The 27,310-nt window shown below is 36.2% G+C and overlaps 1 protein-coding gene across 1 annotated transcript in view; it reads left to right on the forward strand.

The window, feature by feature from the left end:
* The first annotated feature begins 1,115 nt into the window (after positions 1-1,115).
* RPS6KA6 (ribosomal protein S6 kinase A6) overlaps positions 1,116-27,310 on the forward strand; it is a 147,582-nt gene continuing 121,387 nt past the window's right edge. Inside the window, 2 exon segments of the mRNA XM_033233510.1 lie at positions 1,116-1,565; positions 25,246-25,305. Coding sequence (XP_033089401.1) covers positions 1,485-1,565; positions 25,246-25,305 — 141 coding nt within the window. The 5' untranslated portion in view covers positions 1,116-1,484.

Raw genomic sequence — 27,310 nt, forward strand, 5'->3', positions numbered from 1 at the left:
TTTGCTTCATTAGCTCTTGAGACCAGATGATGAAATAAACGGAGGGCGTAGTTCAATAGCCCTAGGTGTAGAAGGGGAAAGGGGGTGATGTGCCTTTTACGAAGAACGTTAGAAACCTCTCCAAGGTCCTGAGTTGGTTTAGCCGCTGTTACAGTTGCTCTTTTAAGTCTTTGAAGTGTCAAATGCGGAATAACTTTTAAACTTTCAGCTCTGAAGTGTTTTGATGAGAGGCATCTTGATCATCCCCCGTGTAACATTGTACTTTATCTCTGTTATATCGCCAGCTCCCAATACAGTGTGTGGCTTAGAGTAGCGAAGTAGTAAAGCTCGCTTTGAAGAAGGTAGTAAAAATTATGATTATTGTCACTACAGACGCAATATTCTCAGAGGGGACTGGAGGATGGGCAAGCTTCGGAATCATGCCTTTGTTGCCACAAGTGGAGTCCATTAAGTGGCATATGTTTGCCTGTGTGTGTGCATGTGTGAAGAAGAGAAGCATTGTGTGTCATCAATAGTGTGAGGGCAACCAGCGGGAGCATACTGAGAGGGACAAGTGAGGTGGGGGGTAGGGAGGACAGGCATATTTACTTTTTTTAAATGGGGGTTATCCTGCCTTTACCTCCTAGGAGGATAATGTATGATATACTAAAATCCCCGCCCTAGTACTTGTCACTAAGTATTGAAATGGCGTGGTTTGGCATATAAGACACCTGCTTTTCGTAAGCCCTGCAAAGAGATACTCTTGGAGTCCTACCCTGCCCCTGACTCCTCAAGTGCTCGGGAGGGTCCTTCAGTTCCAGCATCCTTTTTGAGAATCCTACCGCCCGCCAGCAGTGCTGCTCCGTGGACTTGAGAGGGCCTGCTGAGCATGTGTGAAGAGTGTTGCGCATGCTCCGTGGAGCGGGCCGGTTTACCGAGGCGCTAGCAGGGGCTTTTACTACTCTTCAGCAGCCTCCCCAGCCCAGCACGCCCCCCTCCCCTCTATTCCACCACCCACCACGCGGTCCTCCGCATCCACCCCGCCCCTCTATCCCGCCCCCTTCACCCCAGGCTGGGGAATCTCCATTGACGTTTGGGTGACGCCGCTTTGCCGCCGCCGTGGGGGGGGTCCAGGCGCCGCACAGGTAACGCCGCCGCTGCCGCCATATTGACAGAGCAGGGAGCGGGGAGGGGACCCGAGGAAGCGGGGTGTTGGGGGGAGGCACCACCGAACGGCCGTCGTGGTGGTGGCAGTGGTGAGCGCGAGCCGAGCGGCAGCTCTCGGAGAGGCAGCACAGAGTTGTCTTCTCTATGGGAATCACCGGGCGGCGGCGGCGGCGACCCCCTGCTCCCAGCCTCTGAGAGACCCGGCGGCGAGGGCAGCGGTCGCTGAAGGCGGGGCTGGGGGTCGCTGCTGCGGCGGCGGCGGGCCAGTTCAATAGACAGGATGCGCGGCTGCGCCAGCGGTAGGCGGCAGCTCCTGTTCGAGTGCTCCTGAAGGGGAGATGCTACCATTCGCTCCTCAGGACGAGCCTTGGGACAGAGAAATGGAAGTGTTCAGCGGCGGCGGCGCGAGCAGCGGCGAGGTTAGTGTGGTGGCCGAGACGGGCTGGAGCCAACCCCCGCCTCCTTCCCCTCAAGACCTTGGCTGGGGACCGAGAGAGGAGAGGCGTGGGGCCGGGAAGCGGGCTCCCGGGCAAGCCCCCTAGATGCTGCCTGCACTGCCCTTTCGCTGGGGAGCGGGCGGGGATGAGACGGCGGGCTCGGGCATGCGGAGTGAGTGCAGCCTGGGCCCGGGCTCGGCCTTGGGCGGAGCGCCTGCCTGGCGGGCCACGCCAGAGTTGTTGTGACTAAGTTTCTTCACTTTCCGACCCGAAGGGGAACTGGGGGACTGGCGGGGTGCTGTGCCTGACTCCGCGCGTCCCGTTTTCTCCGCCGCGCCTAGTTTGCTGGCTGGGAACATTTTGGGGGACAGCTGCGGACTCCAGCTCGCTGTTGAACCCCGGGCGCTTTATGAACCCAGTGCAACAAACACACCAAGGTGACTAAGTAACTCTGGGGACATTTGCACATAGGTACGAGTGTTCCCTGGTAACAGCTTTCTCGTTTCTCTGTGGCTTGTTATGGTTCCTTGTAATGACCCAAGTCGAGATACACTGGCGACCTATCTCCAGTTGCCAGGTTTCAGGTGATGTTCTACTGCTTCCTCTCAGGTCCCCTTGATTCTACTGCACTCTTGCTCCGCCCCTTCTCCTTTCCACAACCGCTGTCCCCGCCCCATTGGTCTGTAAAAGAAGACGCAAAGTAAACCTCAACCCTTATACATAAGTCGAATCTTTGGTAAGACTTAGCGAGGTTCAACCAAAATACTTTGGTTCACCTCTCTTCCCACTGTTCTTACCTCTGAAACTGTTCTGGTTGGGCTTTGGTCAGCTGTGCAGTGAGAACGTAGATGTACACAGGTGCTTTGTTTTTATTGTTATAAAAGCGGGCAGCATTTAAACACAAAAACGTGTCTTTTGTGATAGAAAGTTGGATCCTTTTCTGATAACTTAATCGACTGCGTACTACTCCAGTAGAGGCCACCATACACCTCCTAAAAATAGTTGGTGAAATTGATTCACAGTAGGATATTTTGAGGTAAGACTCTCAATCCTCGACATCTAAAGGGTGCAACTTTTCTTCCAGTACTTGGTCCATTAAAAAAATATATATACACATTTGGCTGTTGTATGATTATCTTGGTTTTTTTTCTTTAAATTTTTTTGTTGTTTATCAACTAAACTGGGGATAAGATTACATGCTAGACTAGCATGTGGTAAGGAATGTAGTGGAAATAAATTCAGAAATACCCTAAATCTGAACCCTCTATACTTATAGGAAATATTTTACTAGTAAACCAAGCAATTCCAATATACATTTTAATATTTTACATCTCATAAGAACAAGATAAATGAATAGGTATTCCTTTCTTGTTGAAATATGGGAATGCTAACTGCACAATTGTCTAACAGAACTTATAGTCATAGGCATTTAGTTTATAAAAACAGTTAAATGCTTTGCCCTATAAGGATGGGATGGGAGGTGGGAAGCCTTTTGCATGCCTACTATTTTATTATTTCTGTTAACTTTGAATGTAGTATGTTTTAAATTGTAATTACCACATATGGTTTTTTTATTGTTTGCAGTATGTTTTAGGTATTGTAGAGATTTAACAATGGGTCTCTCTACCTCAGCAATTTGGAAAAATACTCGAGTGGAAATTGTTAATCCCTATGAAGTAAAACGAAAGGTGAAGGTAATGTGGTGAAGATAGTATTTCTGCCTTCTTTCTCTAAAACAGTTATGATTGGTTAGATTTAACCCTGCAAGTTACTTAATAAAAATATTCTAGGTGAAAACTAAATGCTACATTTGAACAGACCCACTTAGTACTTAGAAGAGTTTGTTTGTTTTTAATTATAATCTTTTGATAAGAAGTAAACAAGTTTACTTTTGATAATTTATGTTTATTTTAATTACAAATTTGTTGATGTTGGCTTTAGAAATGCTAATTTTGAGTACAAGCTCTACAACCCTCAATCGTGATAATTTTAGGACTAAGAGTGTTTTTGTTGTAGAATATATATTTTTAAAATGTGCTAGAATCCTTAAATAAAATGTAGGTAAGAATCTGTTAACTTTAATGTCAAAAGAAATAATTTCCGTCCATTTCTGTGTGTGTTGAATCTGGTAAGATTAAAGATTATAGACAATACCATATCTTTTGGAGTCTTTTTGTATCTTTTACCTGTCTTGCTTGCATGGACAGTTGTTAACCTTTGAATTACCATTCAGAAGTGTGTAAATTGGTTGTTTGAGACTCTTAACATGTTTTCCCACAGGAAAAACTTATCAAGGGTACTTATATTTTTAGATCAGTACACAATAGCGAGGTATAATGATGCCGAGCCTAACCACTGTTTGTAAAATTGTTCTGTGGTGAAATGTGTCAGGTTTCAACCAATAATTAGCTTGGTCTCAGTGAGAGGAGGAGAATGGGCCTGAGAAGGGGAAACCTGGGATCTTTTGGTTTCTGGGAAGAGAGTTCTTAGAAGAGGGGAAATAGGGTAAGCAAGAAACTGGTTGTGAGAGCTCTTGCAGGGACTGTCTCAATCAGGTCTACTGGGAATAGGAACTTCAAAGGGCATCACCCCTCACGCAGTCACAATTTTAGCTTTTGATTGGTTTCTGTCAGGATCAAGAAAGAGATTTTACTTGAGATGGGATGGGTCATTCCTGGGCAAGGATCATAAAGAACAACCTATTTGACTAATGTGAACTTTTCATGATTTAATGCCATGCATGTTACAGTTTGTTCACTTAGTTGTTTTTTGGTGAGGAACCAAGTGCTTCCTTATCGAGTTGATTATAGAATTTTCACATTTCATATCATAGTAAACATCTAGTACTTTTATATTATTTCTTTAGCAATGCTATTTTTGTTTAAGCAAGTTAGTTTTTATTTATTTATTTATTTATTTTTCGAGTCAGGGTCTTTCTGTGTCATTGTCCATTATCCAGGCTGGCCTCGAACTCCTGGACTCAAACAATCCTCATGCCCCAGGTTCTCGAGTAGCTGGGACTGCAGGTGCTCAGAACCATGCCTGTCTAAGCAAATTAGTTTTGAGAGTATGTAGTTTACTGATAAAACCAATTTGGGAAAAACTTCTAGTTTTAATTAATTTTCATGAGACCCTATAGTAATAGAGGAAAGAACAGCTTTGAAGGCAGGTAAATCTGAGTTTTTGTCTGAGCTCCATGCCATACTCATGGTGTGACACAATCCACGTTACCTAACTTTTCTGAACCTCACTTTTTTTATCTATAAGTTGGAGAAAAAACCATCTTCAAGAGTTGTTTTGTAAAGAAAATTCAGTGCTGGGTTTAATAAACTTAGCAAGATGTTTTGCACATAGTCTCTAGTACACAATAGTTCCTTCTCTTTTCCCACAGCCATCATGCCTCTTTCCATGCCCCTAAACTCTGAACTATTGTTATCTATGTTAAAATCCTGGGATTCAGATAACCATGGCCATAACTTTCCGTTTCGTAAGCAGTTTTTCTTAAGAACCCTTCCTAAATTTGATCATTTCATCTAAGTATAGTGGTGCTCTCACTGTGAATGTTTGTAATCACAGATAGGGTGATCCAGGGATTAAATACAAAGTTATATTTAGAAACACTGGAAGGATAAGAGACAGATAATTTCATTTATTATATCAGGCTGATGAGGTGTTTCGTTGAAATTTTTAATATTTTTAAAAATTCTGAACTCTTGTCATGGTAGGAATTGGTTCAATTCATGAAGCATTTATTGAGTACAAGGCAGTGCTGTACATAGTGCTGTAATGTGAAATGCTTACCCTACCCCCACAGGTTTACATTCAGGTAGTTAGACAGGCATGTATGGAAATTGTTACTGTAGAAGGCACACGATTATCAACAATGGGGTGGTGGTGGTTTAGGAATGGATCTGGTAAACCTTTGTGAAGGAGGTGGAATTTGAGCAGGGCATTAGAAAGTGGTAATATTTTCACAGATGAAAGGAGCATATTTCACGTGGATGGGGACAATATAAGAAAAGGCATGGAAATGTTCTGAAAGAAGGAAGAGTCTGATGCTGTTATAAGTCTGTGATGTGGGAGAGGGGATATAGTGAGAGATAAGGAATGTATTAAAGGTAGGCTAGGCCTAGGTTGAATGGGACTTTTTAAGCAAGTTTAAGGGTTCAATTTTATCTCATAAATAGGAGTCACTGAAGGTTTTTGAGAACATGAGTGACATTAGATTTGTGCTTTGAAAAATAATTGATGGTGGTGAAGAATGGGGGAGATATGGAAGGTGGGGAATTCCAGCTAGGAGGCTATTGTGTTAGTGGAAGTAGTAATGAGATTTTTGAACGGGTACAGAAAGGGTAGAAAAGAGATGACTAATGGGAGAGACTTGGCAGAGGTAGAATAGTTACAATTTGGTAAATGATTGGATGTTGGAGAGTAAGAAGAAATAACAAACAACTGAGATTAGAAGCATCCTGGTAGGAATGAATTCAATATAACAGGTATTTAATGCATACCTGCCAATATAAGTCTCTATATTAGCCACTAGACTAATACAAAAATCAATAGATCTTGTAGTATAGGGAGATAGAAAGCTAAAATGAACTCTCCCCTTTCTAATATTGTATTGAATAATAGCACTCCACTCTGAAGATTTCTGATCATGCTTAGAATGCTTAAATTCTTTACTACCGAAGGTGAATACGCTTATTACTAGCTAAAACTTTTTTTTATTCTTTTTAAATGGGCCTTAGGTCTGTAATTCTTGTTTCACCAGTGTTCATCTTAAATAGTCAGCAGCCGTGAGTACAGAGTCCTATTCTGAAAATAGTGACCAGTACTTATTTCTGGAATGTGGAAAGAGAGCAGGGACATCTGTATTTTTTGTATGCTTTCACCAGGTTTATTTGGAATAGACAAGCAGGGAGGAGTCAGAGGACAGTGGCCCCTCCCTGCCACAGGTGCCTTCTCAGTTCCTCCAAGTCAATCTTTCTTTAAACCAGTCTGATCTGGAAATATTCAGGTCAGTTCCTCGGGGCAGGGCCTCTATATTTCCCTACCTTGATTAGTTCATCAAGAGAGCTAATCATTACCTCTGTGTTCCATAATAAGACCTACGGATAGTGTAGTTGCTTTTCTGGGCCATATTGTTTTAGTACCTACTCTCTCGTCTAGAATTTTGATGAGGAAATGCAAGATTTTTTTCCCTTCCTGTAATTTCTTTCTTGGTGCCACCATTGTATGTAGCAGCACTTCTTAAGATTTGGTAAGCACTGGGAATCTTGAGGTATAAGCCTTTCAGTACTTTGTCAGATTTTGCTATGTAATGTTTATTCATTTATGTTATTTCCAAGGATTATTTACTGTTCCTGCCGATAATTTTTTTTTGTGTGTATTTTCTTTATTTTTGTTTGTTTTTAGGTGGGAAAGGAGTTGAATGGGAGAGAGATTTAGAGAGCTGAGCTAAATCTGGCTTTTGCAGATAAGAGATGTTTTCTAAATTGCCCTGGGAGACATTCTATAACTGATTTCACTGCTAGATTTTAATCTGTATCTCTACATTAGAAACAGGTCCTGCTGTAATTTTTGTGTGCACGTGTGTGTCTGCATGTGTGTGTGTGAGAGAGAGAGAGGGGGGAAGAGAAGAGACAGAGAAAGAGGGAGGGTGGAGTAGAGTGCATGTGTGTTACTTGTCATTTGCTTCATTTTACCAAGTATTTGAGATAGTATATGGGAAATATAATCTGATAACTATTTTGATATTGAGGATGAGGGAAAACAAAGTAGGAGATATATGAAAAGGCTGGAGGGTAGGGAGTGAAGGATAAAATAGAGCACAAATAATCAGGCTGTAAGGGTCTACGACATGTTTAAAATATAGTTGAATTATAAATTTGACCTTGAGTTTCCTTAGCTGGTTTTTCTCAACTCTGACTGTGTATTATGTTTACCTGGGAGTGTAAAAAATATCGATGCCAGTGTTCCATTCAGAGATTCACATTTAACTAATCTAGATTCCCCAGATGCACAGCCAGGGTTAAAAACCACAGCTCTAGGCCAAAATAAAAAGAGAAATAGTCACATAGTTTTCACTATTCTATAGGAAAACAAAAGAATATTAATTTTTAAGCTAGCAATTAGCTCTACAGTAAATTATCTGTGAATTGTGATATTTTTCTGTGTGTTTTATTTTGTTGTTGTTTTAAGATATGACTGGAGCCAAATGGGGTTGTTTAAACTGTCGTGTATGTTCTTGCTGTTTAGTTTTGAGGACTTTGCTTTTCCAGTAGCATTAAAAACAAAATTTTAGCACCGTAGCTAATTTTCATATAGTTCGGCCATAAAACTAAGAGGTTAAATTACTTGTTCATCCATTTTACTAGCTAAGTAAGGATATAGTGACTGTTTTGAATGACAAATATCCCATTACATCTCTAACAAACAATTTCAAAACCCATGGATAATTATTACTGTGAATCCCTCTGCCTCTCCTGTAAAGTGATTAAAGACAAACTTTAAGAGGAAATATAGCAATTTAAATACCCAATACAAATTTTTTTAACCTGGAAAAAGGTTGGAATCCATTCCATTTAAAGGTATCGAATCTTAAGAGAGAAAGAGATATAGTGTTATTGAGCATGAACTATGTACCAGCTAGTACTAGATGCATCATAGATTATCTCAGTTTTATTCATTCTTCAAAACATCTTGGTAAGACAGTTGTGTCTTTTTAACAGAATAGAAAGATACATGCAAGTTAGTGGGAAGTATGTCTGGAATTTGAAACTAGATTATTTTAAATTCATGCTTTTTCCTCTATACATTGCTATCTCCCCACTAAGGACAATATTGAAAATAAGGAGAGAATATAGGTAAGTTGTTAGCAATCATATTAGATTAGCAGTCAGATGTGCTGATTCAATAGCCATGCCTGTCTATTTAAGTTAAATAAATGTCAACAAAATCCCAGCAAATCTGTTTTTTGTTTTGTTTTGTAAACAGACAAGTATATTCTAAAATGTATATGTAAAAGTACAAGACCTAGAAACTCTGAAACAGTTTTGAAAAAGAAGAATAAAATAAGGAATTACTCTATTGGATATTAAGTTTTACTATGTAACTATAATGAAGACAATGTGGTATGGGTGGAAGAATAGATGCATAGATCAGTAGACCAGAATAGAGTACACAGAAATAGAGCCACACAAATACACTCAACTGAATTTTGAGAAAAAATGCAAAAACTGAAAAAATAAAGATCAAGATCAGTTTTTAAAATCTAAGGAAATTTTAGGGGGAAATTTGCTACCTTTTTCAAAAAAGCAGAAATTAAAATTTATACTTTCTTTCTGAAGATTCTGGGGAAATTATTACATAAAACATTTTTGCTATTTTCAATTACTACAGTTGAAATTAGTCATTAAGGCATAAGTGAAAATGGAACATGAATTATCCTAAAAATCATAAGCTTGATGAGAGTTGAGGTATAGGGATTTATTACTCTACTTAAAGGATCAGAGTGGACAAAACTTCAGAAAACAAAGGAGAAAAATCTCATATGAGGGGAAATGTGGACTGAATGTTAGGTTTCAAATGACTTTTAGTTTTTCTTAAATACAGCATCATGAGAGGGGTTTGGTGTATGTGTTAAAAGAAATTGTACTAATTGAGAATAGTCAAAATTCAAAATTAAGGGAAATAGATAAACCATTAGGTCTGATATGATAAAAAATATTTTGCATTCCTGATTGTTCACCTGGACTAGATGCTGTGATAAATGAATGCTGTTGGAAACAATTCCATTTCAAACTTACATGGGCATATACAGAAAACCATATGTTGATTATAGAGACATATACAAGAATGACAGAACATATGTAAAATAATTGTATATGATTTTGTACTTTATTTTACAGATGGAGAAGAGTAACTCTAGACCTGGCACAATCATAAAACATTTATTGTGTTTATCATGTGTAGAGCAATTATGTTGGGATAAGTGAATACTTATAGAATCTCTTAAGGGAGGTCAGTCAATACGGATTTTCAAAAAAGACATGGTCATTCAGCAACTTCATATCTATAAACAATATTAATTTGATTTTATTTGGTCTTTATTCATGATATTGTATGTATCATTAGTTCTTTCTTTTTTATTGCTGTGCACTATTCTGTTATGTGAATGTACCACAGTTTATTTGTTCATTAATAAGTTGAAGGACATTTGGATTTGGGTTGTTACCAGTGTTTGGTGATTATGAATAAAGCCATTATACACATTTGTGTGAAAATTTTGGTTTGGACATAACTTTTCACTTATATTGGGTAAACACTTACGAGTGAGGTTGCTGTATGAGAATTCCAGCTGCTCTGAATACTTGTCAGCACTTAGTGTTGTCAGATTAAGTGGAAAAAATTGGCTATTCTAATTGGAGTGTAGGGGTATCTAATTGTGATTTTAACTTGTATTTCCCTAATGACACATGTTGCTAAGCATATTTTCATATGCTTATTTGCCATCCATATATATTTTCTGATGAGTTGTCTTTTCAAAATTTTTGAAATTGTTCAAGTTGAGTTGTTTTCTTATTATTGAATTTTGAGAATTCTTTATATTCCAAATGTAAGTCCTTTATTAGATATCGATTTCCAAATATTTTTCCCATTCTGTGGTCTTTTCATTCTCTTAACAAAGAGTCAAGGTTTTTCATCTTAGCAAAGTCCAGTTTGTCAGTTTTTTTTTTCTTTTATGAGTTGTGTTTTTGGTGTTGTATCTAAGAAATCCTAGCCTAATCCAAAGTTACAGAAATTTTCCCTTAAGTTTTCTTCTAGAAGTTTTTTAGTTATATGTCTTAATTTAGGTCTTTGATCCATTTCTAGTTAATTTTTGAATATGGTGGGTAGTGTGGTAGAAGTCTACTTTTTCCCACAGGTATGTCCAGTTGCTTTGCCACCATTTGTTGAAAAGACTACCTGTTCTCCTTTGAATTGCCTTTGTACTATATCAAAAATCATTTGGTCACATATGTGTAGTTTTCATAATAATTTTAATGCATTAGTCCTATGGAACTTCAGAATTGCACTTACTGAGCATAGATATATGGTGTTAATAAAATAAATTAACAAAATTAGTTAATAAAATTCTTAAGGTTGTTTCTGTATCGGGTTTAGTGAAATAATCTTTATTAAAAAACAAAATAATTTCTCTGGTATATTTTCTTTGCAGTCATTAATTTTCAAAATATTAAGTGACTGTTCTTAGACCCTTTTATAGATGAGCAAACCTAATAGTACTGGAAGTTTTGTGTGAACTTTCTCATTCTGCAGTGGTACTTCTCTGTTTGTTTGTTTGTTTTTTTTTTTTTTGAGACGGAGTCTTGCCCTGTCGCCTGGGCTGGAGTGCAGTGGCCGGTTCTCAGCTCACTGGAAGCTCCGCCTCCCAGGTTTATGCCATTCTCCTGCCTCAGCCTCCGAGTAGCTGGGACTACAGGCGCCCGCCACCTCGCCCGGCTAGTTTTTTGTATTTTTTAGTAGAGACGGGGTTTCACGGTGTTAGCCAGGATGGTCTCGATCTCCTGACCTCGTGATCTGCCCGTCTCGGCCTCCCAAAGTGCTGGGATTACAGTCTTGAGCCACCGCGCCGGCCACTTCTCTGTTTATCTCCTCCCCCATATCTGTACATTACCCCTAACATTTTTTATGTAGCAGTTTGTGACCTGTTAGTTGCTTAGTACTAGACATGAGAGCTACAAGACTGAATAAGCTTCAGTTCATATTCTAGAAACTATCTATTTGCCAAGAAAATGGGAGCCTGGATTGTTGGAACTTTGTTAACCATCATTAACATAGATTTAATTTTGCTCTTTTTAAATAAAATTATTTTGGCTTGGCATGGTGGCTCATGCCTGTATTTCCAGCACTTTGGGAGGCAGCATGAGAGGAATACTTGAGCCCAGGAGTTTGAGACCAGCCTGGGCAACATAGTGAGACCCTGTCTCTAAAAAGAATAAAAAATTAGCTGAGTGTGGTAGCGCGTGCCTGTGGTCCCAGCTACTTGTGGAGCTGAGGTGGGAGGATCACTTGAGCCTGGGAAGTCAAGGCTGCTGTGAGCCATGACTAGGCCACTGCACTCCAGCCTGGGTTACAGAGCGAGACCTTGTCTCAAAAACAATTTATTTTAGTTTTTAAAATTGACAAATAGTAGTTGCATATTCATTTTGGTTTTAAGAAGAGAATGATATTCGTTCTTTGAGAAACATTTTTAAACTACTTTCTTTAACCTTGGTTAATGATACTAAGTGCCTCACGCCTTCCTACGTGAAAGAGGAAATATGAGAATAATGTAGGTTGGGTTGTATTGAGAATATTTTGCTAATTAAGTTGATTGTTAAACTTTAAGGAAATATAAACAGTTGGTTAGCCATCTCAGATTCTTTAGAAATTCGGAATAGCATAGAGGATAAGAGCTGGTTCCCTAGAGCTAGAATGCCTGAGTTTAAATTCTGGCTGTTTATTTATTTACTGTGTGACCTTGGACAAGTTACTTCTCTGTACTTTACTTGGTCGCTCTATCTGTAAAATGGGGATAACAGTAGCATATAATATATGTAAAGCACTTAGAAGAGTGTCTTTTCCATTGTAAGTACTCAGTAAATGTTATTATTTTTAAATATATCACATCTGCAACCTGAGTTATTGAAGATTAACAGGCTTGGAAGTTAAAAAAATCAACTATTGTATAATGATATTTAAGTATCATATCTAATTATGCAGTTATTAGAATTTCTTCTTATTTAAAGGTATTTATATACAAATACACATTTCTCCTTTTTGACCATCTGCTTCTACATGTGGCTTGAGTTTTGAAACATTTTATTCTTCCTTGATTAGCTGTAGTAAGGCTGCTTTTTCTTTTTTGTGTTCATTTCTCAAGAGGATGGTACTGCTTTTACTGAGCTTATATTTTCTGTATTCACTGAGCTTCTGTTTTCTATAGTCTATTGACTTGTGATTTTCTCTGAGTAGTTTTTGACAGCAAACATTTATTAATGGAAAAAACCCCACACATATCAGGTAGAATTTGACCTCAAGCTAAGGTTGTGTAATAGCTGTCTATTTTTGACCTTCTTCCACATAGAAACCCATTTTAGATTTTAAATTTTTTCCTTTATTCTCCATTGTTTATGAAATGATGAAAGAATAGAGTAATATGATGTAGGATGTTTAGGAACTGTGACTCACTGGGACAAACGAGTTGCTTTATCCTGTTACTAGCTTGCTGTGTGTTTTTAGGTAAATGTTAATTAATCAGTTCTTCACATATAAAATGGGAATTAACATGTTTATGATTGTTTTGAGAAGTAACACAATTGTACTTTGTATGTAATGTTTGTCAAGAATAATAAAGTTATTTTTCCTTTCAAAAAATAACTAAAGATTTAGGTTTTCTAGACAAAGTACTTCTTTAACCCTGAAATATAACTCAGTAGACAATTTAAACTTAATTCATACCCCAAAGGTAGTATTTTAATGTGATTATATAGACTTCATATCTTGAAGAGGTTACAACAGTGAGAATTACTACCTCAGAATGTCATGTGTGTATGTAGGTTGTATATATATGGGACTTCATTTATACCACATGAATACTTATATTTTTTGGAAAGTAAACTTCCCAAATTCATGTGTTGTAGCCCATATGAGACTGGCCAGACAGCCAGTGCCTTTGCATTGGGAACACTTTAGAGCTATTCAAAACCAATAAAGTCATTAGCTCTGATTTCAACTAAGCAGAGTAAACAAATTCCTGCCTGAATAGAAACCAGGGAGCTGCTTTTCTGTCATTGAAACAAGGTTGTAAAAACTCAAATGTTCTGGAAATACCTTCTAATGTTTATGTAATATTGATGTACTTAGTTTAACTCAGTAGTAACAGTAGTTACTCAGTGACTCAGTAGTAACTCAGTAGTAATAGTAGTAGTACAACTACTATTTTTAAAAAATAGTCCTTTTTAAAAGCATGATGATAATTGGATTTGTTTTAATTGGTTCTAAATATTATTTTGCATGCATTCACCAAATTATGATTAAATATGTATAAAGTGTTGTGTTACTAGATAGGGTTCATTTGGTTATTACTCTCAATTTCTGTCTTCATAACTGAAAACTAATTAACTGTGTATCTACCCATTTTTCCGTAATGCACGAAGAAATGTCTGAACTGAAGGATGATATATTATGTCACAAATACCAACAAATTTAGCCTTATAGAAAGATTTTAAAAAAATATTTTGGTTGTTAATGTTTTAATTCCATACTCCTGTGGCATTATTCACAGATTCACTAATAGATCTTTCCCACCCTTTTGCTTTTCTAAAATATAATACCTGATTTCCTCCTACTCAAATAAGCTGTCAAGAAAGTAGAGCCTCGATATGTATGGCAGTTCAGTTTGTGCCATATTCTTGCTTTGCATAGCTCCCCTTACTCTTGGCTGTGTAATAGCTAGCATATAAATGCTATGTAAATAGCTGTTAATAGAGATAATATTATTGCTATGTAATATCTAGCAATATAAATGCCGTTTAAATAGCTGTTAGTCGAGATAATTTAAAATATAGAGGAAGAGATATAACAGATAAATAACAGAGAATTTAAAGTGTAGAGGAGGATGTGTATAGTTATATGCAAATGCTACATCATTTTATATACAAAACTTGAGCATCTGTGGATTTTGGCATCCACGAGAGGTCGTGGAACCAATGTCCCATGGATACTGAGGTTCATAATGTGATTTCCATGCAAGATATGAAATACAAAGAATTTCTAAGATTTTTTTTCTTGAAAACAATTTTATGACTAACCCAAGCAATATATTTTAATGTGATTTTGAAAAAGCTGAATTCCTCTTTGCTGTTAGCATTTAAGAGTCAGAAATGAGAAGTAAAATGACTTACTGTAACTTTTTCATGAAATTATGTTTTAAAGTTGGTTTTAAACATTTTTAGTAAGAAAACTAATAAAAATCTAAGGAAAAATAATGGCCTTTGCTTATTATTGAAGTTATTTTATAAATTTTATTCATTTAGATCCCAGATTTTAGTCATTCCATTTTGTAACTATTTTTCCAGTGTCTATTATGTTCCAGATATTATGCTAGGTACTGGGGTAACCAAGAGTAATATGATGTGATCCCTTTCCTCCAGGAGTTTACAGTCTGATAGATAGATGGAACAGATACTTAACAAGTAACACAGTGTTTACTGATAGAAGTCTGCATAGGGTAAGGTGGAAGGAAAAAGGGAAAGTGTAACGTGAGTCTTGATAAAGATGACTTGGCATTCAAAAGCACAGGTAATTCAAAATGGCAAATACTCCAAATATCATTCATATTTAACTCTGGACTTGGTTTTATGCCTAATTTGAACATGGATATGTTTTATCAGCTAATACTTTTACAACAGAGCCTCATGATTGCATTTAAATACTTGACTAAAGTAATCGCTCGGAGGCTGTATACTCTTGTCCCATTCTGAGACTCTTTAAAAAAAAGACATCTCTTTTAAATTGATTTGAAACAGAATTGCCCTTCCTTAAGTCCCCCCTGAAGCAGTGACAATAATTAGGTGGGTATATTTCAAACCTTTTGAGGTACAAACTACAGGAATATTGTATAATGAGAAAGCCAGAAAGGATCAAAGTAGATCATTTAAATAATTATTGTAGTTGTCATCGGATTTCTCATAAGCAGTATGTTGACAATATAATTTAAAAGTTTGAAAAGATTAAAGTGTTTTGGGGAAATGACCATAGATATTAATAAATCTTTGAAAGTATTTGGTAGTATAAAAGACACAGTACAAATTAAAATTCGCCTGGTGAATCCAAAAAAACAAACCAACTAAATCTTATTTTTGGAAATGTCTTGCTTAAAAGACTGTTAGATAAATTGATAAAGTGTGTTATAGTAAAAATATACAAAGATACTTTTTTATTTCTCTCCAATTTGTGTTTCTTAAAGCAAGGAATATGTTCATGAATATGTATATACCTTTATGGGTTGGTTTGGTAGATTCATTTCACGTTGACCAAAAGTGATTCTATCATAATTTTAAAAGTGATCTTTCCACAACGGTATGACATATCAAAACTAAACTAGGGCTGGGCACTGTGGCTCATGACTGTAATCCCTGTGCTTTGGGAAACTGGGGCAGGAGGATTATTTGAGCCTAGGAGTTCGAGGTTACAATGAACTGTGTTCGCACTGCCCCTGCACTGCGGCCTGGGGTGACAAAGCGACATCCTATCTCAAAAAAATAAATAAATGAAATAAAAAACTAAACTAAAACTATTGAGTCAATACTATTATGATAATGATATGGCAGTAAGTTTTGATTCACAGATTTATTATTCTCTATACAGGGAGCATTATTCACCTCTGATGACTTATTAGCTAAAATGTTTTTATATATTTTTTTCTGTGTTCTGTTTTTGTCAGAAAAACATTCCCCCATCAGGCATTTATTGAGCACATGTCAGACACTGTGCCAGCTGCTTTAGGAACATTGTATGAATCCTGACAATCCTAGGTTGCTTATTTTACAGATGAAGAAATCGCAACTAAGAAAGCTTAATAAACTTTTCAAAGGCAGTAAAAGTAGAGCTTTAGAGTTTGAATCTTGGTCTACTTGACACTGAAGAATTGCTGTTTTCATGATATACTATGCCTGCCTAATGAATGAAACACAGCATCATTCCTCAAGGAGCTTTAAGTCTAGATGCACATGACAAGAAATTTACCTGATACAGTGTATTACTAATCTTATTTTTAGCATTACAATTTTAAATTGTCATATATGTAAATACATATATATGAAACAAAATTTACCATCTTAACCATTTTTAAGAATACAGTTCAAAAGTGTTGAGTACATTCACATTATTGTGCAGTACTCTTTTTATCTTGCAAAACTGGAACTCTTTACACGTTACACAAAAGCTTTCCATTCTCCCCTTTCTGCCAGCCCTAGCAACCACCTTTCTACTTTCCATTTCTATGAATTTGACTATTCTAGATACCTTATATAAATGGAATCATATAGTATTTGTCATTTTATGACTGGCTTATTTCAATTCATATAATATCATCATGGTTCATGTTGCAGCCTGCATCAGAATTTCATTCTTTTTAAGGTTGAATGATATTCCATTGTATGTATATACCACATTTTGTTTAACTTGTCATCTGTTGATAAATACTTGGGTTGCTTTTACCTTTTGGCTATTTGTAAATAATGCTGCTATGAACATAGGTGTACAAATGTCTTTTTGAGATCCTGCTTTTGATGTTTTGGTTCTATACACAGAAGTGGGATTGCTAGGTCATGTGGTAATTCTATTTTAAATTTTTAAGGAATTGCTATACTGGTTTTCATAGCAGCTATACCATTTTACGTTGTCACCAACAGTGCACAGAGATTCCAATTTCTCCACATCCTTATGTATGGTGGAATTATTTTGAAAAAGTAAATTCCAGGATATATTCTGCATTTAGTTTGCATTTCATCTTTCATGACAACAAAGCCATGCTGTTGATAATTCATGTTGAGAGGGTTAGTTCTTAAGATATTGAGATATCCCTGATTGTTAAAGGAATATGAAGTTATGTTCTTGTGGTGATTCCTCAAGGATCTAGGACCAGAAATAGCATTTGACCTAGCAATCCCATTACTGGGTATATACCCAAAGCATTATAAATCATTCTATAAAGACACATGCACATGAATGTTTATTGCAGCACTATTTATTGCAGCACTATATATAAACACTATATATAATACGCATGTTTGTTGCAGCACTATTTATTGCAGCAAACACTTGGAACTAACCTAAATGCCCATCAATGATAGACTGGATAAAGAAAATGTGGCACATACACGCCATGAAATACTATGCAGACATAAAAAGAATGAGTTAATGTCCTTTGCAGGGACATGGATGAAGGTGGAAACCATCATCCTTAGCAAACTAACACAGGGACAGAAAACCAAACACCGCATGTTCTCGCTCATAAGTGGGAGTTGAACAATGAGAACACGTGGACACAGGGAGGGGAACATCACACATTGGGGTGTGTCGGGGGTTGGCAGGAAAAGGGTGTGGAGAACATTAGTACAAATACCTAATGCATGTGGGGCTTAAAACCTAGATGGTAAGTTGATAGGTGGAGCAAACTACCATGGCACATGTATACCTGTGTAACAAACCTGCATGTTCATCACATGTATCCCAGAACTTAAAAAAAAAAAAAAAAGAAATTATGTTCTCTATACTGTACTTAAGTTAGTGATTGATTTTTCAGAAAGCAAGATTAAAGGACAAAAATAGAACTGTTCAATTTTAAGTTTATTAAAACTAAAATTAAAAATTTGGCACCACTTAAATATTTGTCTTAGGTCACTTACTGGTGTATAGTTTATAGTTTTATTTCTACCAGATGAGAACAAATATGTGAGTTTAATAAGAAAAGATCTGTTTTAAAACAATTAAACTGTAAAATATGTCTCTGGAAAGTCTGTTTCAGGGGAGAATTTTCTGTCATTGACACTTTTGATTGTATTAACTAGTGCTGCAAAAAATTACCATAAATTTAGCAGCTTTACCAAGACACATTTATTATCTCACAGTTTCTGTGGATCAGGAATCTGGGCATAGCTCAACTGGATCCTCTGCTTAGGGCCTCACAAAGCTGTGATCAACACATGGGTCAGCTTGGTCCTCTGCTTAGATTCCCACAAAAATGTAATCAAGGTTTGAGCTGTTCTGCATTGTTATATAGAGGTTTGACTTGGGGAAGAATCTACTTTTACACTCCCTCAGGTTCTTGGTAGAGTTCCTTTCCTTGTGGTTGCAGGACTGAGGTCGCTGGCTTCTTGCTGAGTGTTGAGTGGAGGCTGCTTTCAACTCCTAGAGGCTGCCTGTAGTGCCTAGAGGATGGCCACAGTCCCTTGTTATGTGGACTTTCTCAACATGGTCACTTAATTACTTCAATCAAGCCAGCAAGGAGAGCCTCTAGAGTCTTATATGACATAGTGTAACCGTATATGTAAAATCTCATCGCCTTTGCCATATTCTATTGGTTGGAATTCAGTGATAGGCCATGTTCACATTCAAGGGGATGGGGATTATAGAAGGGCGTAAACAGCAAGAGGTGAGGATCATGGGGACCCATCTTAGAGTGTCCAGCACATTGCTCAATTGGTAGGTTTCTTTCTCTGTTTTATTTTGTCCTGAGCTTAATATACAGGCATATATTTTTATTTTATTTTTATTTTTTATTTTTTATTTTTATTTTTTTGCCTTTGAGCTGGAGTCTCACTCTGTTGCCCAGGTTGGAATGCAGTGGCGTGATCTTGGCTCACTGCAACCTCCACCTCCCGGGTTCAAGCAGTTCTCCTATTCTGCTGCCTTAGTCTCCCCAGTAGCTGGGATTACAAGTGCACACTGCCACACCTGGCTAATTTTTGCATTTTTAGTAGAGATGGGGTTTCACTATGTTGGCCAGGTTGGTCTCGAACTCCTGACCTCAGGTGATCCACCTGCCTCGGCCCCCCAAAGTGTTGGGATTACAGACGTGAGCCACTATGCATGGCCAGATCTTTATTTTAGGTAGATATGGACCCACCTTATGTTTAGCTCTAATTTACTTGTGTTATTCAAATAAAGTGAAAAAATTGAATAGAAGAACTCTTCTTTACAAAAGCTATCAGTGACTAATATGTAAATGTTAAGCTTATTGAGAGATACATTTTCTTTAGAATGTCATCTTCTTAAGTATATTTTTAACATTAGGTACTAAATAACTATAGTGGTGTTTTTTTTGTTGTTGTTGTTTTTGTTTTTTTTTTTTTTAGAAGGATTCTCACTGTGCCATCCAAGCTGGAGTGTTGTGTCACAATCTTGGCTCACTGAAACCTCCACCTCCTGGGTTCAAGCAGTTGTGCCTCAGTCTCCCATGTAGCTGGGATTACAGGCGTGTGCCACTGCATACAGCTAATTTTTATATTTTTAGTAGAGATGAGTTTCACCATGTTGGCCGGGCTGATCTCGAACTCCTCATCTCAGGTGATCCACCTGCCTTAGTCTCCCAAAGTGCTGGGATTACAGACATGAGCCACTGTGCCTTCCCAATATTTTTTTTTAATAGGTTGATTTTGGAGATCCTGGAGAATACCTGAAAATATATAATCCGGTCAAACGTATTGTGGAAACTGCTGTCCTGTGTATGTTTGTTAATCATTTACATCACCCATATTTATTCTCGCTTTCTGTCTAGTTCTTACTTGTGTATCTCTCTACTATCTTCTTCAGAAAGGTGTACCTCTCTACTTTATTCTTCAGAGGTGCACACAAATAAGGAAAAAGTAGATTTTATTCTAGTTAGATGTGGACCTACTTCTAAGTTTCAATATATCTTCCAGCACCAAGCTATTAGCTCTGTTAAATTCCTCCTTTTGTGTAACATTAAGGAACAGGTTTATGTATCATAGATAACAGTAAACTCTTTTACTAAACTATATGTATTCATATGTTCACTATCCCATACCACCTCCAGTTCCAAGGATCTGAAAGGGATTTTTTTTTTTTTTTTTAATTTCTCAGTTCAGTTTTCCTTGATGAGTTGCTTTGGTCAATAGTAGTAAGAAAGCAATTGATTTGAACTGACCTATGTGATTTTCTGAGATCAGATGAGTACAGCAACTCAGTTTAGTATTTCTGTTGTCCAGCATACTTGGAAGTGATTTAAGTCTTTTCTGATAAAATGTAAAAATAATTTTTAAAGTATTATTCTCTAAGCCCTGGTACGAGAGTCTGTTCACTCGGATTTGAAATATGTGAGTAAACTATTACTACCTTTATTATTGCTGGTAAACATTCCAGAATCATATGTAGATTTTTTTCTTACCATTTGGCACTAAAGGGGAAAGCAGCATGTCTGCTTATCTTTTTAAATTACAAATTTTATTTTTGAAATAAGGATTTATTGTCCCAGAGAATTCAGAAATTATTTTTGTTTTTATGTGGATGAAAATGATTTAAATTTTAGTAAATATCAATGAATATCCAGTGTGGTTCTCCGTAGGATGAATATTCTTATACTGAAAACCTGGTACCTTGAGGGTAGATGAGATGGGAGTAATGGAGTGTTCTGTTTCTAAAGGCCATTTCTGACTGAAATAATTTCCAGGATAGAGTGATCTTCTTGACTCATTCACATTCATTTTATTTCTAGTTCCTTCAGACCCACAGCTTCATGATAAATTAGTCATAAGATGGTATGAATAGGAAGTAACCAGTAACTAAGTAACAGAGGAAAGCAATATTTTTCTTTTTTTATGGATAATCCTCTTTCTATGCATAATCCTTTTTTCTACGGATAAATTCTGAAAGTCATTTTATGGCAAAATTTAATTATCACAATTCTGTCTTAATATTGATTTCTGCACTGTTTTTCTGAATGCTCTTCTTCCTATATGCTTACGATGAATCTGTCACAGTTTTTTTTTTTTTTTTAATCTCACATAATCTGTTTTGTTGAGCTAAGGTGGTAGATGGTATTATCATTTAATGAAATGGGAAACCCTGAAGAAAGGGCAGATATAAAGCAGGGGTCAAGAATTCCTTTTTGTATTGGTTATTTTTGAGAGACATCTGAGATAAACATGTGGAAATGTCAAGTATGCAGTTGGATATATGGATCAGGAACTGAGAGTTAGTCACTGAGTAAACGTGAATCATGTTAGCAAATTAGCTGCCTGGGCAAAGAATGTGGAGTGGGATGAGAAGGTGATCCTAGTCCATTTCCTGAGGAATTACAGTGTTTCAAGGGTATTGAAAAAAAGCAGCAAAGGAATTGGAGTAAAATAAAATGAGTATATGGTATTACAGAAGCTAAAGACTCAAATAGGAGAGTGGTCACCTGTGACATGCTGCAGAGAGATCAAATAAGATAATGACTGATGGATCCGTTAGCAAAATAGACACCATTACTGACTTTATTGACCATTGCTGGTTTTCAATGGGATTTTTTTAGAATAAAGATGCTAGTTGAGTAAATAATGCTAATTTACTTTTTAATAAATTGGTTTCCAATTTTTCATATAGTAAAATTCGCTCTTTTTCATGTAGAGTTTTGAGATTAAAAAATGTATAGAGTTGTGTAACCATCACCACAATCCAGATAAAGAGTAGTTCGATAACCCACCCTCCCCGGCACACACACACACACACACACACACTCTTCCCATGTGATGCCTCTTTGTAGTCAGCCTCTCCCCTATCCCTAACTCCTTGCACCCACTACCTTTCCTTTTAGTTTTACCTTTTCCAGAATAACATATAAATGGAATCCTACAAAGTGTAGCCTTTTGAATCTTGCTCCTTTTCTTTACAATGTGTTTGGGATTCATCCATGTTGTTCAATGTATCAATATATTATTCTTTTTAATTGCTGAGTGATATCTTCCTTTACCCCCAACCAGTTGAACCAATTATCTTAATTCTTTCCCTACAGTTTTGCTTTATTCAAAGTATCTTATACATGAAGTCATACAATATTTAGCCTTTTGGATTTGTCTTCTTTCAGTTAGCAGAAATGCTTTTAAGATTCATCAATGTTGTTACAAGTATCAACAGTTCTCTTCTTTTTATTGATGAGTAAAAAGTAGTATTCTATTTATCCACTCATCAATTGAAGACCATCTTGATTGTTTCCGATTATGACAATGATAAAGGTGCTGTAAAAATGTATGTACAGATTTGTGTCTTAACATGTTTCCAATGATTTCAGGTTAATGTTCTCTGTTTTCTGGTCTCCATGATTTCTTATGAGAAATCTGTAGTCTTTCAGTTGGTGTTCCCCTTTGTGTAGTTTTTTCTCTCACTCCTTTCAGTATTTTTTCCCAGTTTTTCCTTTGGTTTAAAGTAGTTTGCTTAAGACATGTCTTGGGGTGGATTTCTTTAATTTTATTCTGTTTGGGATTTACTGAACTTCTTAAAACTGTATTTTTTTTTTTTTCAAATTTGGAAAATGTTCAGCCATTATTTATCTTGAAAATACAGCTTTAGTGAGATAAAATTCACATAGCATATAATTCACCCATTTAAAATATACAGTCCAATACTTTTTATTATATTCACAAATATATACAACTATCACAACAGTGAATTTTAAAAGTTCTTCATCACATCAAAAAGGAACATTGTACCCTTTAGCTATGACCTCCGTCTCCACATACCTCACCCCTAACCAAACATTAGTCTGCTTTCTGTCTCTATACATTTCCCTGTTTTCATTATTTCATATGAATGAGATTGGCTTTATTTTGTTAAGTGATTTTTTCAGTATTACTCTGTTATTTTATGGGATGTTAATGACGGATTTTAGAATGTCTGATAGTGTTTCATTTGTCTCTGAGGCTGTTTATTTTTCATCATTTTCGCTGTCTTCTTCATATTGGATGACTTCTGTTAATCTGTCTTAAACTTTATTTCCTCAGCCACCTCCATTCTTTTATTGAGCCTATCCAGTATTTTTAAAATTTTTCATATATTATGATTTTTAGTTCTAGAATTACTTTTTTTTATAGTTTCTATTTCTCTGCTAAGAACCTTTTATCATTTCATTCAGGTGTGTTTATTTTTATCCAGAAAAGCATAGTTATAATAGCTGCTTTAAGATTCTTGTCAGATAGTTCAACTTTGGAGCCATCTTGGAGTTGATACTTGTTGATGATTTATTTGTTTGTTTCAGCAGGCAATCTACCTAGTTAGGTTGACTCCAAAGTTATGTCTTGTCCTCTCTGGATAATGGTTCCAATGTTAATTCAGTTTTCAGAGAGTTTGGGTCAGCACTCTGCATGTGCCACTCATTGGATGTGCTAATTCAGTGGTTAGTCTGAGACGAGCAGTTATCGGTATTGTAGTTCAGTACTCAAAGACTTTGTTATGTTTCTTTAGGCTTTTCTGCACACATGCAGTTTGTTGTTGTGACCAGGACTTGTGTTGGTTCATACACAGAATTAGGGATCTGCTGTCTTCATTCTGTCCTCTCTTGATTTCTTTCACATTCTTCAATTCCCATGGGCCCTTTATTGTGTTCTGCTGGCCAGAAATATGAGTTTCTCTCAGAGTCTTAGACTTTTATGCTGTAATATAACTTTACACTGTTGGAGCTGCCTTTTGAATGAAGTAAAGAAGAGAGTGAAAAAAAAAGTTAACAGGGATTACCCTCACATTTTTCTTATAATAGGGACCTCTTTTCCTGCTTCCTCTGGCCAAAGAGATGGATTTTCTGTTGATCAGGGCTTGCCTTGGAGTTGGGCTCAGCATCAAAAAAGAGAAAGTGTGTACATGGAGAATCTTGGATTCTCCTTATGTTTACAGGCTCAAAAGTACGTCTTTTCCTGGTCCTTTGTATAGAAAATGGGATTTTTCTTAGAATTTTTGTTGATGTCTACTGTGTAATGTTGTGACTTATTCTCTCCTCGGGTCAAATTCTGGAGATAAAGGTGGAAAATAAACCTAGGGAATTCATCAGAGTTAGTTTTCAAATTTTGATTTTCCCTAATTAATTTGTTATTGTTTCATTTTAGGAATTCTTAGGTAGTTTCTTTTTGTATTCTACATAAGGATTTTAGTTTATAATCAGGGGAGAGATAAGCTTATGAGCTTATTTCATTTTGACTATCACAAGAAACTCTAATTTACTTTTTAATTTTTTTTCTGTTGACTTACAAATAGGCAGTGGTAAAAATCCTTTGTATCTAGGTCGTCTTCCTGTTACCTAATTTTCAAACATCTCAGGTCAGTGTTTGGCAGATTGTAAGGGTGCAGATAGGAAATATTTTAAGCTTTGCAGGCATAGGGTCTCTGTCACAACTTGTCAACTCTGCTGTTGTAGTGCAAAAGCAGCCATAGATAAGACGGAAAAAATGGATCTGGCTGTGTTCTAGTAAAAGTTTTACAGAAACGGACAGGAGGTCAGATTTAGCTCATGGTTATAGTTTGTAGAACCTTGATCTAAGTCCTCTACTTTACTGTTTCTTGAATTAGTGGTTAAAAAGTGAGTAATATTACCTACTGAGCTCTGCATGTTGAATTATTTTGCTTCCATGATTACTTATATCTTTCTCCTATAGTTTGTTCTTTCTTCTTTATAGTATCTGATGAGGTTTAATTAACTGAATGAAAGAGGAATTCACAACAGTGCAATTATATAAAACTCTTCTTATTGTAATTTGCTTTGAATATACCCTCATGGTAGATTTCTGTGGCTTTTTTTTTTCCTTTCATAAATACTTGGTTGGGGACAATTTAATGAAAGTACATAGGTTATATACTTAGTATATAGTTATCTGTTATTGCAGAGCTGTAAACAATATGAAATTAAGCATAAAGCTCTGAAAATCAAAGTTTCTCAAGGAGAATCTGGGAACCATGTTAATAGTGTTCCTTTTCTAAGTACTTCTATGTGTCCTTTGTCCTTTTGTTTTTCAGTAAGTGTGGATCTTGTTAGATTGTGGAAGGAAATGCCTAGGGTTATATTTTTCTTAGTTATCACTCTTGTTTTAATACTCTTGAACCTCAATTTTTGAACAATGTTTTTCAGGTAAATGGTCTTAAAATGGTTGATGAGCCAATGGAAGAGGGAGAAGCAGATTCTTGTCATGTAAGTATTTATATTAATTTATTAAGCCTCATTTTTAGCATATAAGGAAAAAGAATAAAGGGAAGGAGAAAAGCTCCTATCAGACAAACATATTCAGGTAAGTTGGTAATAGGCAAATGGAATTATTAATAACTCAACTGCAGTTTAAAATATAGGACAGGTTTTCCTGACAGAAATACTTATGCATGCATTTTTAAAAATAAACAGCTTTATTGAGACATAATTTACATGCTATTGAATTTTTAAGTGTAATGGATAAAATTTTCACTTGCCAGTGTATGAGTAACTGAATTATTATACTTAAATATAGAATCCTTTGAGAAGATTATCTTCAACCTCAGGGTAGAAAGGATATCTGACTTGGAAATACTGAACTATATAAGCATAACTTGAAATCATTTAAAATCCATTTCCTGGCTTTTAGAAAGGATTACATGTAAATTATTTCAGAAGTTTCTAACTAGTTTTAAATAGTGCTTAGCCATTGGACCATTCTATGTAATGCCTATATACTAGAGTCTTATTTTACAAGATCTAGTTTTGCAGAGAGTATTCTTAAAACTTTTAGGGAGAGTCTGATTAAATCAGCATCTCTATTTGTGTGTTATTTCATGGTTGTTATTTCTATAGATCGTTTCATAGAGTTATAGATTTTTTAAGCTGGGAAGAACCTCAGAGATATTATGTAATACTTCATTGAATGGAATAGTCTACTGAAACCTGGAGAGTCTGTGATTTATACTAGGTGATAAAACTAGCTAGTAGCGGAATCAAGACTTAGGGCAGTGTGCTTCCTTTTCGGTCAGATATGTTGTGTAGACCCGAAGAAGTGGAAGATAAGGAGAACATTATCCTTTTACTGTTTGGTTGTGGATGAAATCAACTTTGATGACCCCTCCACCAAAACTTGTTCATAATTGGAATTAGCTCAGTAGAAACCAGCAGAAAGAATTAAATTGGGTTTGTCCAAAACTATCCTTTGAAATGTTCTATGTAACTATTTTTGCAGATAGTAACCATGTAACAACACTTTTAATTTTGATTGACAAGATGAGAGATGCAATGTTGTCTTTGTAGCTTTTGCATTTTACTTAATATTAATAATATATTGTAATTTTGAGTATAATTAAATGTAAACTATCAAAACATTATCTAGAGATTGTCTACAGATCATACGGACTAATAGGCATAGTAATATTAATGTTGCCAGTTTATAAAAGATAAAGGAGTATAAGGAACTATTAAACGCAGTGGAGAATGCTGCTTGTTATATTTTAGCATTAATAAATTCACAAGGACATCATGCCTCACATCACAGGGGAACAGTGTGTGTGGTGCATAAACTCAAGGACACATACACAGGGTGATTGGCAAATATTTACCTTTATAATTTTAACAGAAGATAAGTCAGGAAGTTCAGTTTTCAGTGGAAAGGCAGTAAAAATATACAGTGCTAGTTACTCATATGATCTACCTTATGCAATCAACTTCAGTGGCTAAAAGGTAGAGTGTGAAATTTTGGAGAGTAAAGGACTTAGAATCACTTCCAAGGATTTGATTTAGTTTGTGGCCTGAGTTATCTGGACTTGAAACCATGTACTTTGGGTGTGTGATGGTTAAAGTACTCAATTTGTGTCAATAAAACTATATGAGTGATTAAAAACACCATATATATTTATCCCTTAAAATTTTTAATATATAGCTAGGATTTTTTTTTCTTTGTGATTGCTGTGTTTTTTTTTGTGGTTGGCTTTTTTTTTTTTTTTTTTTTTTTTACCATTTTAAAATAGTTTAGGATTGTAGACACTGCTCTGTGATGGTAAGCATTTGGTAACAAGTCGCTGGTAAACTATATCTAATATCATATTTCACCACCTAGTCTCCTACTTCTTTCAATGTCAAGGTTAGAAAAAGTATGTTATGATTTGTGTCCTTTAGTAGTTGGCTGGCATGAATTAATTTTTTATTTGTTGTCAAAATAAGCATAGCTGTCTTATATTTGGTA

This window comes from Trachypithecus francoisi, unplaced genomic scaffold (assembly GCF_009764315.1).
Source record: "Trachypithecus francoisi isolate TF-2019V2 unplaced genomic scaffold, Tfra_2.0 Contig01451, whole genome shotgun sequence".
Classification (NCBI taxonomy): Eukaryota; Metazoa; Chordata; class Mammalia; order Primates; family Cercopithecidae; genus Trachypithecus; species Trachypithecus francoisi.